Source organism: Borostomias antarcticus, assembly GCF_949987555.1.
Source record: "Borostomias antarcticus genome assembly, contig: scaffold_287, whole genome shotgun sequence".
Taxonomy (NCBI): Eukaryota; Metazoa; Chordata; class Actinopteri; order Stomiiformes; family Stomiidae; genus Borostomias; species Borostomias antarcticus.
Window position 1 is genome coordinate 2,501 of NW_028176069.1, and position 13,761 is coordinate 16,261.

The 13,761-nt window shown below is 44.2% G+C and overlaps 1 protein-coding gene across 1 annotated transcript in view; it reads left to right on the forward strand.

Moving 5' to 3' along the window:
• Window positions 1–2,697, forward strand: part of LOC311328863 (cadherin EGF LAG seven-pass G-type receptor 2-like) — a gene marked incomplete at its 5' end in the record, with an annotated part of 3,858 nt that extends 1,161 nt beyond the window's left edge. Inside the window, 5 exons of the mRNA XM_084462765.1 lie at window positions 318–485; window positions 709–832; window positions 1,115–1,314; window positions 2,058–2,232; window positions 2,671–2,697. Of these exons, the coding sequence (XP_084318891.1) occupies window positions 318–485; window positions 709–832; window positions 1,115–1,314; window positions 2,058–2,154 (589 nt within the window). The 3' untranslated portion in view covers window positions 2,155–2,232; window positions 2,671–2,697. The remainder of the gene's footprint in view (window positions 1–317; window positions 486–708; window positions 833–1,114; window positions 1,315–2,057; window positions 2,233–2,670) is intronic.
• Between the last annotated feature and the right edge of the window lie 11,064 nt (window positions 2,698–13,761).

Sequence of the window (13,761 nt, forward strand, 5' to 3'; positions counted from 1 at the left end):
GTCGGTGGTTTGAATCCTGGTTCCCTCCTGTCCACATGTGGAAGTGTCCTTGAGCAAGACGCTAAACCCCAAATAGCTCCCAGTGAGCCGGCTAGTGCCTTGGCCTGGCAGCTGGCCGGCATTAGTGTGTGAATGTGTGTGTGCACGGGTGAATGAGAGGTCATTGTAAAGCGCTACAGCGTTGACGTTGTGTTGCGTGGCGTTGACGGCGTGCTCCGTGGCGTTGACGGTGTGTTCCGTGGCGTTGACCGGTGTGTTCCGTGGCGTTGACGGTGTGTTCTGTGGCGTTGACGGTGTGTTGCGTGGCGTCCTGTCAGGGTGCCGAAGCGACCGGTCATCAACACGCCGGTAGTCAGCATCACGGTACACGACAACGACGAGCTGCTCCAGCACGCCCTGGACACGCCCATCACCGTGCAGTTCCGCCTGCTCGCCACCGAGGAGCGCTCCAAGCCCATCTGTGTGTTCTGGAACCACTCCATACTGTGAGTGCACACACACACACACACCACACACACACACAGGACACACACACACAGGACACACACACAACACACACCACAGAATACCAAGCTGAGGAAACAGTCATTAAGTTGGAACTTCTTGGTTGAAACTGATTTTGGTTCAACTGGTTTAAAGTGAATGGATTTGCTGAAGATTGTTTGTTTGTTGTTTGTTTGTTTGTTTGTTCTTCTTGTTGTTGTGCAGTGCGGGGAGCGGCGGCTGGTCAGCGAAGGGCTGTGAGGTGGTGTTCAGAAACAACACACACATCAGCTGCCAGTGCTATCACATGACCAGCTTCGCCGTGCTCATGGACATCTCCAGGAGAGAGGTGAGAGAGGGGCTTCACTCTGCGGCACACACACACGCACACACACACACACACACACACACGCACACACACATACACAGACACACACACACACACACACACACAGTATAACTACTAACCTCCCAATAGAAAGCTCTGCACTGATGCATCATCCTGATCTGAGGGCAGCTTAGAACACGCCCCTAAAAATGCTTTAATTGACTTAACGAGGTTCTGACTTAACACCACGACTCAACGTTCTCCCGTCCGCTCTCCTCCTCCTCCTCGTCTCTGATTGGTCAGAACGGCGAGATCCTGCCGGTGCAGTTGGTCACCTGGGCGACGGTGGGCGTGACCCTGGGCTTCCTCTTCCTCACCACCTTCATCTTCCTCTGTCTGCGGGCGATGCGCTGCAACAAGACCATCATCATCACATCGGCGCCGCCGCACTCTTCCTCGCCGAGCTCATCTTCATCCTCGGCATCAACCAGGCCGACAACCCGGTAACCAATCAGAAGTCCATCGTGATTATCGATCTGTCCAATCAGAGCCTCTCTTATTGATCAGCCCCAGATCGACTGAACTTGCTTTAGCTCACGAGAGGAGAATGATGAAAGGAGATGGAATTCAAACGAACACGTGTGTCTTTCTGCTTTTTATCCGTCTCCTCCCTCCCTCCATCTGTCTGTCTGTCTTGGAGGAGGAGAGGAGGAGAGGGGGAGAGGATGAGAGGGGGAGAGGAGGAGGAGAGGAGAGGAGGAGAGGGGGAGAGGGGGAGAGGAGGGGAGGAGAGGGGGAGAGGAGGGGAGGAGAGGTGGAGAGGAGAGGGGGAGGAGAGGGGGACCTGAGAGATCAAAGATTCTCTCAGGTCACTCTGAGCATGATAATGACCTTCAATTTCTCTCTCTCTCTCTCTCCTCTCTTTCTCTCTCCATATCACCCTCTATCTCTCTCTCCATATCACCCTCTATTTCTCTCATTCTCTATCTCAATATCACACTCTCTCTCCCTCTTCCCTCTCTCTCTCTCTCTGTGTCCCTCTCTCTCTCTCTCTCTCCCTCTCTCCCTCTCTCTCTCTCTCTCTCTCTCTCTCTCTCTCCTCTCTCTCTCTCTCTCTCTCTCTCTCCCCCCCCCCCCCCCCCCCCCCCCCCCCCCCCCCCCCCCCCCCCCCCCCCCCCCCCCCCCCCCCCCCCCCCCCCCCCCCCCCCCCCCCCCCCCCCCCCCCTCTCTCTCTCTCTCTCTCTAGTTTTTGTGCACGGTCATCGCCATCCTGCTGCACTTCTTCTACCTGTGTTCGTTCTCCTGGTTGTTCCTGGAGAGCCTCCATGTTTACCGCATGCTGAGCGAGCAGCGCGACATCAACTACGGGCCCATGCGCTTCTACTACCTGCTGGGCTGGGGGGTCCCGGCCTTCATCACAGGTCTGGAGACACACACACACACTCACACACACACACACACACGCACACACACACACACACACGCACACACACAGACACACACACACACACACACACACACATCAACTACGGGCCCATGCGCTTCTACTACCTGCTGGGCTGGGGGGTCCCGGCCTTCATCACAGGTCTGGACCAACACACACACACACACACACACAGACACGCACACACACACACACACACACACACACACACACGCACATACACACACACACACATCAACTACGGGCCCATGCGCTTCTACTACCTGCTGGGCTGGGGGGTCCCGGCCTTCATCACAGGTCTGGACCAACACACACACACACACACGCACACACACAGACACACACGCACACACACACACACACACACACACACACACCCAGCCGCGGTAGTGAGCAGGTGGTTCTGGTTCTGCAGGCCTGGCGGTGGGGTTGGACCCGGAGGGGTACGGGAACCCAGACTTCTGCTGGCTGTCCGTCTACGACACGCTAATCTGGAGCTTCGCTGGACCCATCGCCCTGGTCGTGTCTGTGAGTGTTCAGGACACGCGTGTCACATTCTACATGCATGTATAAACACATTCTGTAATAAACACATTCAGTAATAAACACATTCTGTATTAAACACATTCTGTAATAAACATATTCTGTATTAAGGAAACTTGTGTTTTGCGTCGGTCACAAGACCTTTTACTTTTTAACAGTTTTATTGATTAGCTGCGTTTACATGCATACTTTTTTTCAATCTGATTTAATTCAATTCGATAGAAGATTTCGGGGCAACTGTTTCCATGGGAACATACGTTACGTCTTGGTGGACCAGTTTGAACCAGTTTGATCCAGCGTTTGATCCAGTTTGTGTGTTTCAATCTCCAGATGAACGTCTTCCTCTACATCCTTGCATCCAGAGCGTCCTGCTCACACCGACACCACAGCTTTGAGAAGAAGGACCCTCCTGTGTGAGTGCCCCCATCTCTGCCTGAACAAAATCACATATTTAACACTGTTACTGAGCTGGCAAGGCCTTCTACTGAGACATGACGCGTGTGTGCGTGTGTGCGTGTGTGCGTGTGTGCGTGTGTGCGTGTTTGCGTGTGTGTGTGTGTGTGTGTGTGTGTGTGTGTGTGATGTCTCCAGCTCCGGTCTCAGGACGGCGTGCGGCGTCCTCCTGCTGGTCACGGTCACCTGTCTGCTGGCCATCCTCTCTGTCAACAGTGACATCATCCTCTTCCACTACCTGTTCGCTGGCTTCAACTGTGTCCAGGTAACCCCTCCCTCCCAGACAGGTGACCCCTCCCTCCCAGACAGGTGACCCCTCCCTCCCAGACAGGTGACCCCTCCCTCCCAGACAGGTAACCCCTCCCTCCCAGACAGGTAACCCCTCCCTCCCAACCAGGTAACCCCTCCCTCCCAGACAGATAACCCCTCCCTCCCAGACAGGTAACAGGTAATAATAATAATAATAATTAAAGCTGCTTCGCAGCGATGAGGCGGGGCCAGGCAATTTCCGACAAGTTTAGGAGCAATAAGCGAGAGAATAGGACAACAAGAAAGTTGACATTCCAATGTTCATTTTGTACATTCATATCGTAAAACATTTGTAAAACATTTTGATGCGTTGTAAGCTCGATTTTGATAATTCAACAATTGTCAATGAGTTTGTGAATTACAGTCTGAAGATCCAGTGTAGCAAGTTTGGTGTTAATTGATTGAAAAATGTTGGATGAGATATGTTTATTAATTTTTACAGGTTTTGTTTGCTTTTCTTCATAATTGAACATTAACTTCAGCAGCTGTGTACTCAGTCAGTTGCCAATCAATCGATTTAGTCATTGTAATCCTCGGCGGGGGTGGGGTAGGGTTGCCAACAGCGATGTCTCAGATTCGTGGAGCTTGCGTTGGATTGTGGGTAACGTAGTTTTCTCTGTATGAAGTGTTGGTTTCAGAGGACAGAATTAAACATATTTTAAAAAATTCAATTTTTGAGATAAAATTCCGAAAGAAATCATACTACATCTTGGATATGTGGCTAATGTTGTCACTTTTTATGAGGATGATCAGACATTGATTTGGCGAGAATTAATAGGAACTATATACAGAACTGTTAACAGTAAAACTTTTTGATGTGCTGTGGGCTCAATTTTTCATATTTCAAAAATCTGTGAGGATCGTTTGGTAAGGACAGTCTGAAGATACAGTAGATCAATTTTGGTGTCAATTGAACTAAAAATGTGGGAGGAGACAGGTTTGATAGGTTTAACAGTTTATGAAGAAATCAGAGTGATGGACTTCAAAATTCCTGCAAGGTCAAAGCGTATGAAAGTTTTGTCTCACTTGGGCCTACATTCACGTGGTGGTTTTACAGTGATAGCACCTATGGCTGATTTGTTATGATTTTTAAAAGTTTTAAACTTTAGCCTGTTGCTGTAGCGCCACCTTCAGGTTTATTGACCTACAATGCAGGTTGAGGACTTTGGGTATAGTACTGGAGCTATGTGCAAATTTTGGTGATTTTTTGTCCACGGGAAGTTAGACTTCAGTGGAAGATGGAGAATAATAATAATAATCAGAATTCCTGCAAGGTCAGAGTGTATGAAAGTTTTGTCTCACTTGGGACTACATTCGCGTGGTGGTTTTACAGTGATGGCACCTATGGCTGATTTGTTATGATTTTTTAAAGTTTTAAACTTTAGACTGTTGCTGTAGCGCCACCTTCAGCTTTATTGACCTACAATGCAGGTTGAGGACTTTGGGTATAGTACTGGAGCTATGTGCACATTTTGGTGATTTTTTGACCACAGGAAGTTAGACTTCAGTGGAAGATGGAGAATAATAATAATAAGTAAAACATTTTGATGCATTGTAAGCTCAATTTTGATAATTCAATAATCTGGTCAATGAGTTTGTGAATGACAGTTTGAAGATCCAGTGTAGCAACTTTAGTGTTAATTGATTGAAAAATGTGGGTTACAGGTTTTGTTAGCTTTTTTTTCATAATTGAACATTAACTTCAGCAGCTGTGTACTCAGTCAGTTGCCAATCAATCGATTTAGTCATTGTAATCCTCGGCGGGGGTGGGGTAGGGTTGCCAACAGCGATGTCTCAGATTCGTGGAGCTTGCGTTGGATTGTGGGTAACGTAGTTTTCTCTGTTTGAAGTGTTGGTTTCAGAGGACAGAATTAAACATATTTTTAAAAATTCAATTTTTGAGATAAAATTCCGAAAGAAATCATACTACATCTTGGATATGTGGCTAATGTTGTCACTTTTTATGAGGATGATCAGACATTGATTTGGTGAGAATTAATAGGAACTATATACAGAACTGTTAACAGTAAAACTTTTTGATGTGCTGTGGGCTCAATTTTTCATATTTCAAAAATCTGTGAGGATCGTTTGGTAAGGACAGTCTGAAGATACAGTAGATCAATTTTGGTGTCAATTGAACTAAAAATGTGGGAGGAGATAGGTTTGATAGATTTAACAGTTTATGAAGAAATCAGAGTGATGGACTTCAAAATTCCTGCAAGGTCAAAGCGTATGAAAGTTTTGTCTCACTTGGGCCTACATTCACGTGGTGGTTTTACAGTGATAGCACCTATGGCTGATTTGTTATGATTTTTTAAAGTTTTAAACTTTAGCCTGTTGCTGTAGCGCCACCTTCAGGTTTATTGACCTACAATGCAGGTTGAGGACTTTGGGTATAGTACTGGAGCTATGTGCAAATTTTGGTGATTTTTTGTCCACGGGAAGTTAGACTTCAGTGGAAGATGGAGAATAATAATAATAATCAGAATTCCTGCAAGGTCAGAGTGTATGAAAGTTTTGTCTCACTTGGGACTACATTCGCGTGGTGGTTTTACAGTGATGGCACCTATGGCTGATTTGTTATGATTTTTTAAAGTTTTAAACTTTAGACTGTTGCTGTAGCGCCACCTTCAGCTTTATTGACCTACAATGCAGGTTGATGACTTTGGGTATAGTACTGGAGCTATGTGCACATTTTGGTGATTTTTTGACCACAGGAAGTTAGACTTCAGTGGAAGATGGAGAATAATAATAATAAGTAAAACATTTTGATGCATTGTAAGCTCAATTTTGATAATTCAATAATCTGGTCAATGAGTTTGTGAATGACAGTTTGAAGATCCAGTGTAGCAACTTTAGTGTTAATTGATTGAAAAATGTGGGTTACAGGTTTTGTTAGCTTTTTTTTCATAATTGAACATTAACTTCAGCAGCTGTGTACTCAGTCAGTTGCCAATCAATCGATTTAGTCATTGTAATCCTCGGCGGGGGTGGGGTAGGGTTGCCAACAGCGATGTCTCAGATTCGTGGAGCTTGCGTTGGATTGTGGGTAACGTAGTTTTCTCTGTATGAAGTGTTGGTTTCAGAGGACAGAATTAAACATATTTTAAAAAATTCAATTTTTGAGATAGAATTCTGAAAAAAATCATACTACATCTTGAATATGTGGCCAATGTTGTCACTTTTTATGAGGATGATCAGACATTGATTTGGCGAGAATTAATAGGAACTGTATACAGAACTGTTAACAGTAAAACTTTTTGAAGTGCTGTGGGCTCTATTTTTCATATTTCAAAAATCTGTGAGGATCGTTTGGTAAGGACAGTCTGACGATACAGTAGATTGATTTTGGTGTCAATTGAACTAAAAATGTGGGAGGAGATAGGTTTGATAGGTTTTACAGTTTATGAAGAAATCTGAGTGATGGACTTCAAAATTCCTGCAAGGTCAAAGCGTATGAAAGTTTTGTCTCACTTGGGACTACATTCACGTCGTGGTTTTACAGTGATAGAACCTATGGCTGATTTGTTATGATTTTTTAAAAGTTTTAAATTTTAGACTGTTGCTGTAGCGCCACCTTCAGGTTTATTGACCTACAATGCAGGTTGAGGACTTCGGGTATAGGACTGGAGCTTTGTGCAAATTTTGGTGATTTTTTGTCCACGGGAAGTTAGACTTCAGTGGAAGATGGAGAATAATAATAATAATAATAATAATAATAATAACGAGCAGCAGTGAGCGGGCCCTCGCACCCCACGCGTGTCGGGGTGCTGCGCCGTTAAAGGCTGTGCTATTTCGGTGTGCAGTACTGAGAGAAACTTCCTGTCACCAGTAGGTGGCGCTCTAGGCGTGACTCAATACCGAAGCATAGATGTGTTCAGGACGGTACCTTGATGAAGCGTGAGAAATGTTGAGTAAATCGGATAACGTATGTAGGAGTTATGAGGACTTCCTGTTTCACCAGTAGGTGGTGCTGTAAGTGTGACTCAATACCGACACATAGATGGGTTCAGAAGGCCACCTTCATGAAGCGTCAGCAATTTGGTGCAAATCGGATGATGTATGCAGGAGTTATGAGGATTTCCTGTTTCACCAATAGGTGGCGCTATACGTATGACGCAATACTGACACATAGATGTGTTCAGGACAGAACCGTCATGAAGCGTGAGCTATATCGGACAAATTGGATAATGTATGTAGTAGTTATGAGGACTTCCTGTTTCACCAATAGGTGGCGCTATAAGTATGATGCAATACCGACACATAGATGTGTTCAGGACAGAACCGTCATGAAGCGTGAGATATATCAGACAAATTGGATAATGTATGTAGTAGTTATGAGGACTTCCTGTTTCACCAATAGGTGGCGCTATAAGTATGATGCAATACTGACACATAGATGTGTTCAGGACAGAACCGTCATGAAGCGTGAGATATATCGGACGAATTGGATAATGTATGTAGGAGTTATGAGGACTTCCTGTTTCACCAATAGGTGGCGCTATTCGTATGACGCAATACTGACACATAGATGTGTTCAGGACAGAACCGTCATGAAGCATGAGATATATCGGACAAATTGGATAATGTATGGAGGAGTTATGAGGACTTCCTGTTTCACCAATAGGTGGCGCTATAAGTATGACGCAATACTGAAACATAGATGTGTTCAGGACAGAACCGTCATGAAGCGTGAGATATATCGGACAAATTGGATAATGTATGGAGGAGTTATGAGGACTTCCTGTTTCACCAATAGGTGGCGCTATAAGTATGACGCAATCCTGACACATAGATGTGTTCAGGACAGAACCGTCATGAAGCGTGAGATATATCGGACAAATTGGATAATGTATGGAGGAGTTATGAGGACTTCCTGTTTCACCAATAGGTGGCGCTATAAGTATGACGCAATACTGACACATAGATGTGTTCAGGACAGAACCGTCATGAAGCGTGAGATATATCGGACAAATTGGATAATGTATGGAGGAGTTATGAGGACTTCCTGTTTCACCAATAGGTGGCGCTATAAGTATGACGCAATACTGACACATAGATGTGTTCGGGACAGAACCGTCATGAAGCGTGAGATATATCGGACAAATTGGATAATGTATGGAGGAGTTATGAGGACTTCCTGTTTCACCAATAGGTGGCGCTATAAGTATGACGCAATACTGACACATAGATGTGTTCAGGACAGAACCGTCATGAAGCGTGAGACATATCGGACAAATTGGATAATGTATGGAGGAGTTATGAGGACTTCGTGTTTTATGGCGAAATGTCAAACTTTGGCAGGGCGCCACGGCAAGGGTGTTTGGTGAAAACTCAATTTTTTTGATAACTTTTGATCACAAAGGTCTTAAGATGAAGCTGACCCGATATGAAGTTGATCGGATGAAATCTGTAGGAGGAGTTCGTCGAAGTACGAGGCATGGAAATGGTCAAAACAAGGACAAAATGGCACATTAAGAGCAAAATGGCGGACTTCCTGTTGCATGTTGGGTATAGCTCCAAGAGACATTTAAGTGTGGCTCGATGAAATACATATGCCCACCGAATTTCGTTAGCCTACATCAAACTGAAAGGTGGGGCTCGCCATTTTAAACTTTCCAGGGGGCGCTCTTGAGCCGTTTTGCCACGCCCATTTCCGTCACCCATGAATTATCAAATTTTTCACCGGGACTGACGTATCTGCAAAGTTTCATCCGTTTTCATCGATGTTCAGGCCGCCTAAAAGGCATTTGTTTGGAGTAAAGGAGAAGGAGAAGAAGGAGAAGAAGGAGAAGAATAATAACTAGTGCTGCGAGCAGCAGTGAGCGGGCCCTCGCACCCCACGCGGGTCGGGGTGTGGCGCCGTTAAAGGGTGTGCTATTTCGGTGTCCAGTACTGACAGAAACTTCGTGTCACCAGTAGGTGGCGCTCTAAGCGTGACTCAATACCGATGCATAGATGTGTTCAGGACAGTACCTTGATGAAGCGTAAGAAATGTTGTGTAAATCGGACAAAGTATGTAGGAGTTATGAGGACTTCCTGTAAGCAGTAGGTGGCGCTGTAGGTATGATGCAATATTGACTTAGAGATGTGTTCAAGATGCGACCTTCATTAAGCATGAGCAATTTGGAGTAAATCGGATAACGTATGTAGGGGTTATGAGTACTTCCTGTTTCACCAGTACGTGGCGCTGTAAGTGTTACTCAATACCGATGCATAGATGTGTTCAGGACAGAACGGTCATGAAGCGTGAGATATATCGGACAAATTGGATAATGTATGTAGGAGTTATGAGGACTTCCTGTTTCACCAATAGGTGGCGCTATACGTATGACGCAATACTGACACATAGCAGCAGTGAGCTGTGAGTAGGCGTGACTCAATACCGAAGCATAGATGTGTTCAGGACGGTACCTTGATGAAGCGTGAGAAATGTTGAGTAAATTGGATAACGTATGTAGGAGTTATGAGGACTTCCTGTTTCACCAGTAGGTGGCGCTGTAGGTATGACGCAATACTGACTTACAGAAGTGTTCAAGATGCGACCTTCATCAAGCATGAGCAATTTGGAGTTAATCGGATAACATATGTAGGAGTTATGAGTACTTCCTGTTTCACCAGTAGGTGGCGCTGTAAGTGTGACTCAATACCGACGCATAGATGTGTTCAGAAGGTGACCTTCACGAAGAGTCAGCAATTTGGTGCAAATCGGATGATGTATGCAGGAGTTATGAGGACTTCCTGTTTCACCAATAGGTGGCGCTATAAGTATGACGCAATACTGACACATAGATCTGTTCAGGACACAACCGTCATGAAGCGTGAGATATATCGGACAAATTGGATAATGTATGGAGGAGTTATGAGGACTTCCTGTTTCACCAATAGGTGGCGCTATAAGTATGACGCAATACTGACACATAGATGTGTTCAGGACAGAACCGTCATGAAGCGTGAGATATATCGGACAAATTGGATAATGTATGTAGGAGTTATGAGGACTTCGTGTTTTATGGCGAAATGTCAAACTTTGGCGGGGCGCCACGGCAAGGGTGTTTGGTGAAAACTCAATTTTTTTGATAACTTTTGATCACAAAGGTCTTAAGATGAAGCTGACCCGATATGAAGTTGATCGGATGAAATCTGTAGGAGGAGTTCGTCGAAGTACGAGGCATGGAAATGGTCAAAACAAGGACAAAATGGCACATTAAGAGCAAAATGGCGGACTTCCTGTTGCATGTTGGGTATAGCTCCAAGAGACATTTTAGTGTGGCTCGATGAAATACATATGCCCACCGAATTTCGTTCGCCTACATCAAACTGAAAGGTGGGGCTCGCCATTTGAAACTTTCCAGGGGGCGCTCTTGAGCCGTTTTGCCACGCCCATTTCCGTCACCCATGAATTATCAAATTTTTCACCGGGACTGACGTATCTGCAAAGTTTCATCCGTTTTCATCGATGTTCAGATGTGTTCAGGACAGAACCGTCATGAAGCGTGAGATATATCGGACAAATTGGATAATGTATGGAGGAGTTATGAGGACTTCCTGTTTCACCAATAGGTGGCGCTATAAGTATGACGCAATACTGACACATAGATGTGTTCAGGACAGAACCGTCATGAAGCGTGAGACATATCGGACAAATCGGATAATGTATGGAGGAGTTATGAGGACGTACTGTTTCACCAATAGGTGGCGCTATAAGTATGACGCAATACTGACACATAGATGTGTTCAGGACAGAACCGTCATGAAGCGTGACATATATCGGACAAATTGAATAATGTATGGAGGAGTTATGAGGACTTCGTGTTTTATGGCGAAATGTCAAACTTTGGCGGGGCGCCACGGCAAGGGTGTTTGGTGAAAACTCAATTTTTTTGATAACTTTTGATCACAAAGGTCTTAAGATGAAGCTGACCCGATATGAAGTTGATCGGATGAAATCTGTAGGAGGAGTTCGTCGAAGTACGAGGCATGGAAATGGTCAAAACAAGGACAAAATGGCACATTAAGAGCAAAATGGCGGACTTCCTGTTGCATGTTGGGTATAGCTCCAAGAGACATTTAAGTGTGGCTCGATGAAATACATATGCCCTCCGAATTTCGTTCGCCTACATCAAACTGAAAGGTGGGGCTCGCCATTTGAAACTTTCCAGGGGGCGCTCTTGAGCCGTTTTGCCACGCCCATTTCCGTCACCCATGAATTATCAATTTTTTCACCGGGACTGACGTATCTGCAAAGTTTCATCCGTTTTCATCGATGTTCAGGCCGCCTAAAAGGCATTTGTTTGGAGTAAAGGAGAAGAAGAAGGAGAAGGAGAATAATAATCCTTCGAGTTTCAATAGGGCCTCGCACCGCCAGTGCTCGGGCCCTAATAATCCTTCGAGTTTCAATAGGGCCTCGCACCGCCAGTGCTCGGGCCCTAATTAAAGCTGCTTCGCAGCGATGAGGCGGGGCCAGGCAATTTCCGACAAGTTTAGGAGCAATAAGCGAGAGAATAGGACAACAAGAAAGTTGACATTCCAATGTTCATTTTGTACATTCGTATCGTAAAACATTTGTAAAACATTTTGAGGCGTTGTAAGCTCGATTTTGATAATTCAACAATGGTCAATGAGTTTGTGAATTACAGTCTGAAGATCCAGTGTAGCAAGTTTGGTGTTAATTGATTGAAAAATGTTGGATGAGATATGTTTATTAATTTTTACAGGTTTTGTTTGCTTTTCTTCATAATTGAACATTAACTTCAGCAGCTGTGTACTCAGTCAGTTGCCAATCAATCGATTTAGTCATTGTAATCCTCGGCGGGGGTTGGGTAGGGTTGCCAACAGCGATGTCTCCGATTCGTGGAGCTTGTGTTGGATTATGGGTAACGTAGTTTTCTCTGTATGAAGTGTTGGTTTCAGAGGACAGAATTAAACATATTTTAAAAAATTAAATTTTTGAGATAAAATTCCGAAAGAAATCATACTACATCTTGGATATGTGGCTAATGTTGTCACTTTTTATGAGGATGATCAGACATTGATTTGGCGAGAATTAATAGGAACTATATACAGAACTGTTAACAGTAAAACTTTTTGATGTGCTGTGGGCTCAATTTTTCATATTTCAAAAATCTGTGAGGATCGTTTGGTAAGGACAGTCTGAAGATACAGTAGATCAATTTTGGTGTCAATTGAACTAAAAATGTGGGAGGAGATAGGTTTGATAGATTTAACAGTTTATGAAGAAATCAGAGTGATGGACTTCAAAATTCCTGCAAGGTCAAAGCGTATGAAAGTTTTGTCTCACTTGGGCCTACATTCACGTGGTGGTTTTACAGTGATAGCACCTATGGCTGATTTGTTATGATTTTTTAAAGTTTTAAACTTTAGCCTGTTGCTGTAGCGCCACCTTCAGGTTTATTGACCTACAATGCAGGTTGAGGACTTTGGGTATAGTACTGGAGCTATGTGCAAATTTTGGTGATTTTTTGTCCACGGGAAGTTAGACTTCAGTGGAAGATGGAGAATAATAATAATAATCAGAATTCCTGCAAGGTCAGAGTGTATGAAAGTTTTGTCTCACTTGGGACTACATTCGCGTGGTGGTTTTACAGTGATGGCACCTATGGCTGATTTGTTATGATTTTTTAAAGTTTTAAACTTTAGACTGTTGCTGTAGCGCCACCTTCAGCTTTATTGACCTACAATGCAGGTTGATGACTTTGGGTATAGTACTGGAGCTATGTGCACATTTTGGTGATTTTTTGACCACAGGAAGTTAGACTTCAGTGGAAGATGGAGAATAATAATAATAAGTAAAACATTTTGATGCATTGTAAGCTCAATTTTGATAATTCAATAATCTGGTCAATGAGTTTGTGAATGACAGTTTGAAGATCCAGTGTAGCAACTTTAGTGTTAATTGATTGAAAAATGTGGGTTACAGGTTTTGTTAGCTTTTTTTTCATAATTGAACATTAACTTCAGCAGCTGTGTACTCAGTCAGTTGCCAATCAATCGATTTAGTCATTGTAATCCTCGGCGGGGGTGGGGTAGGGTTGCCAACAGCGATGTCTCAGATTCGTGGAGCTTGCGTTGGATTGTGGGTAACGTAGTTTTCTCTGTATGAAGTGTTGGTTTCAGAGGACAGAATTAAACATATTTTAAAAAATTCAATTTTTGAGATAGAATTCTGAAAAAAATCATA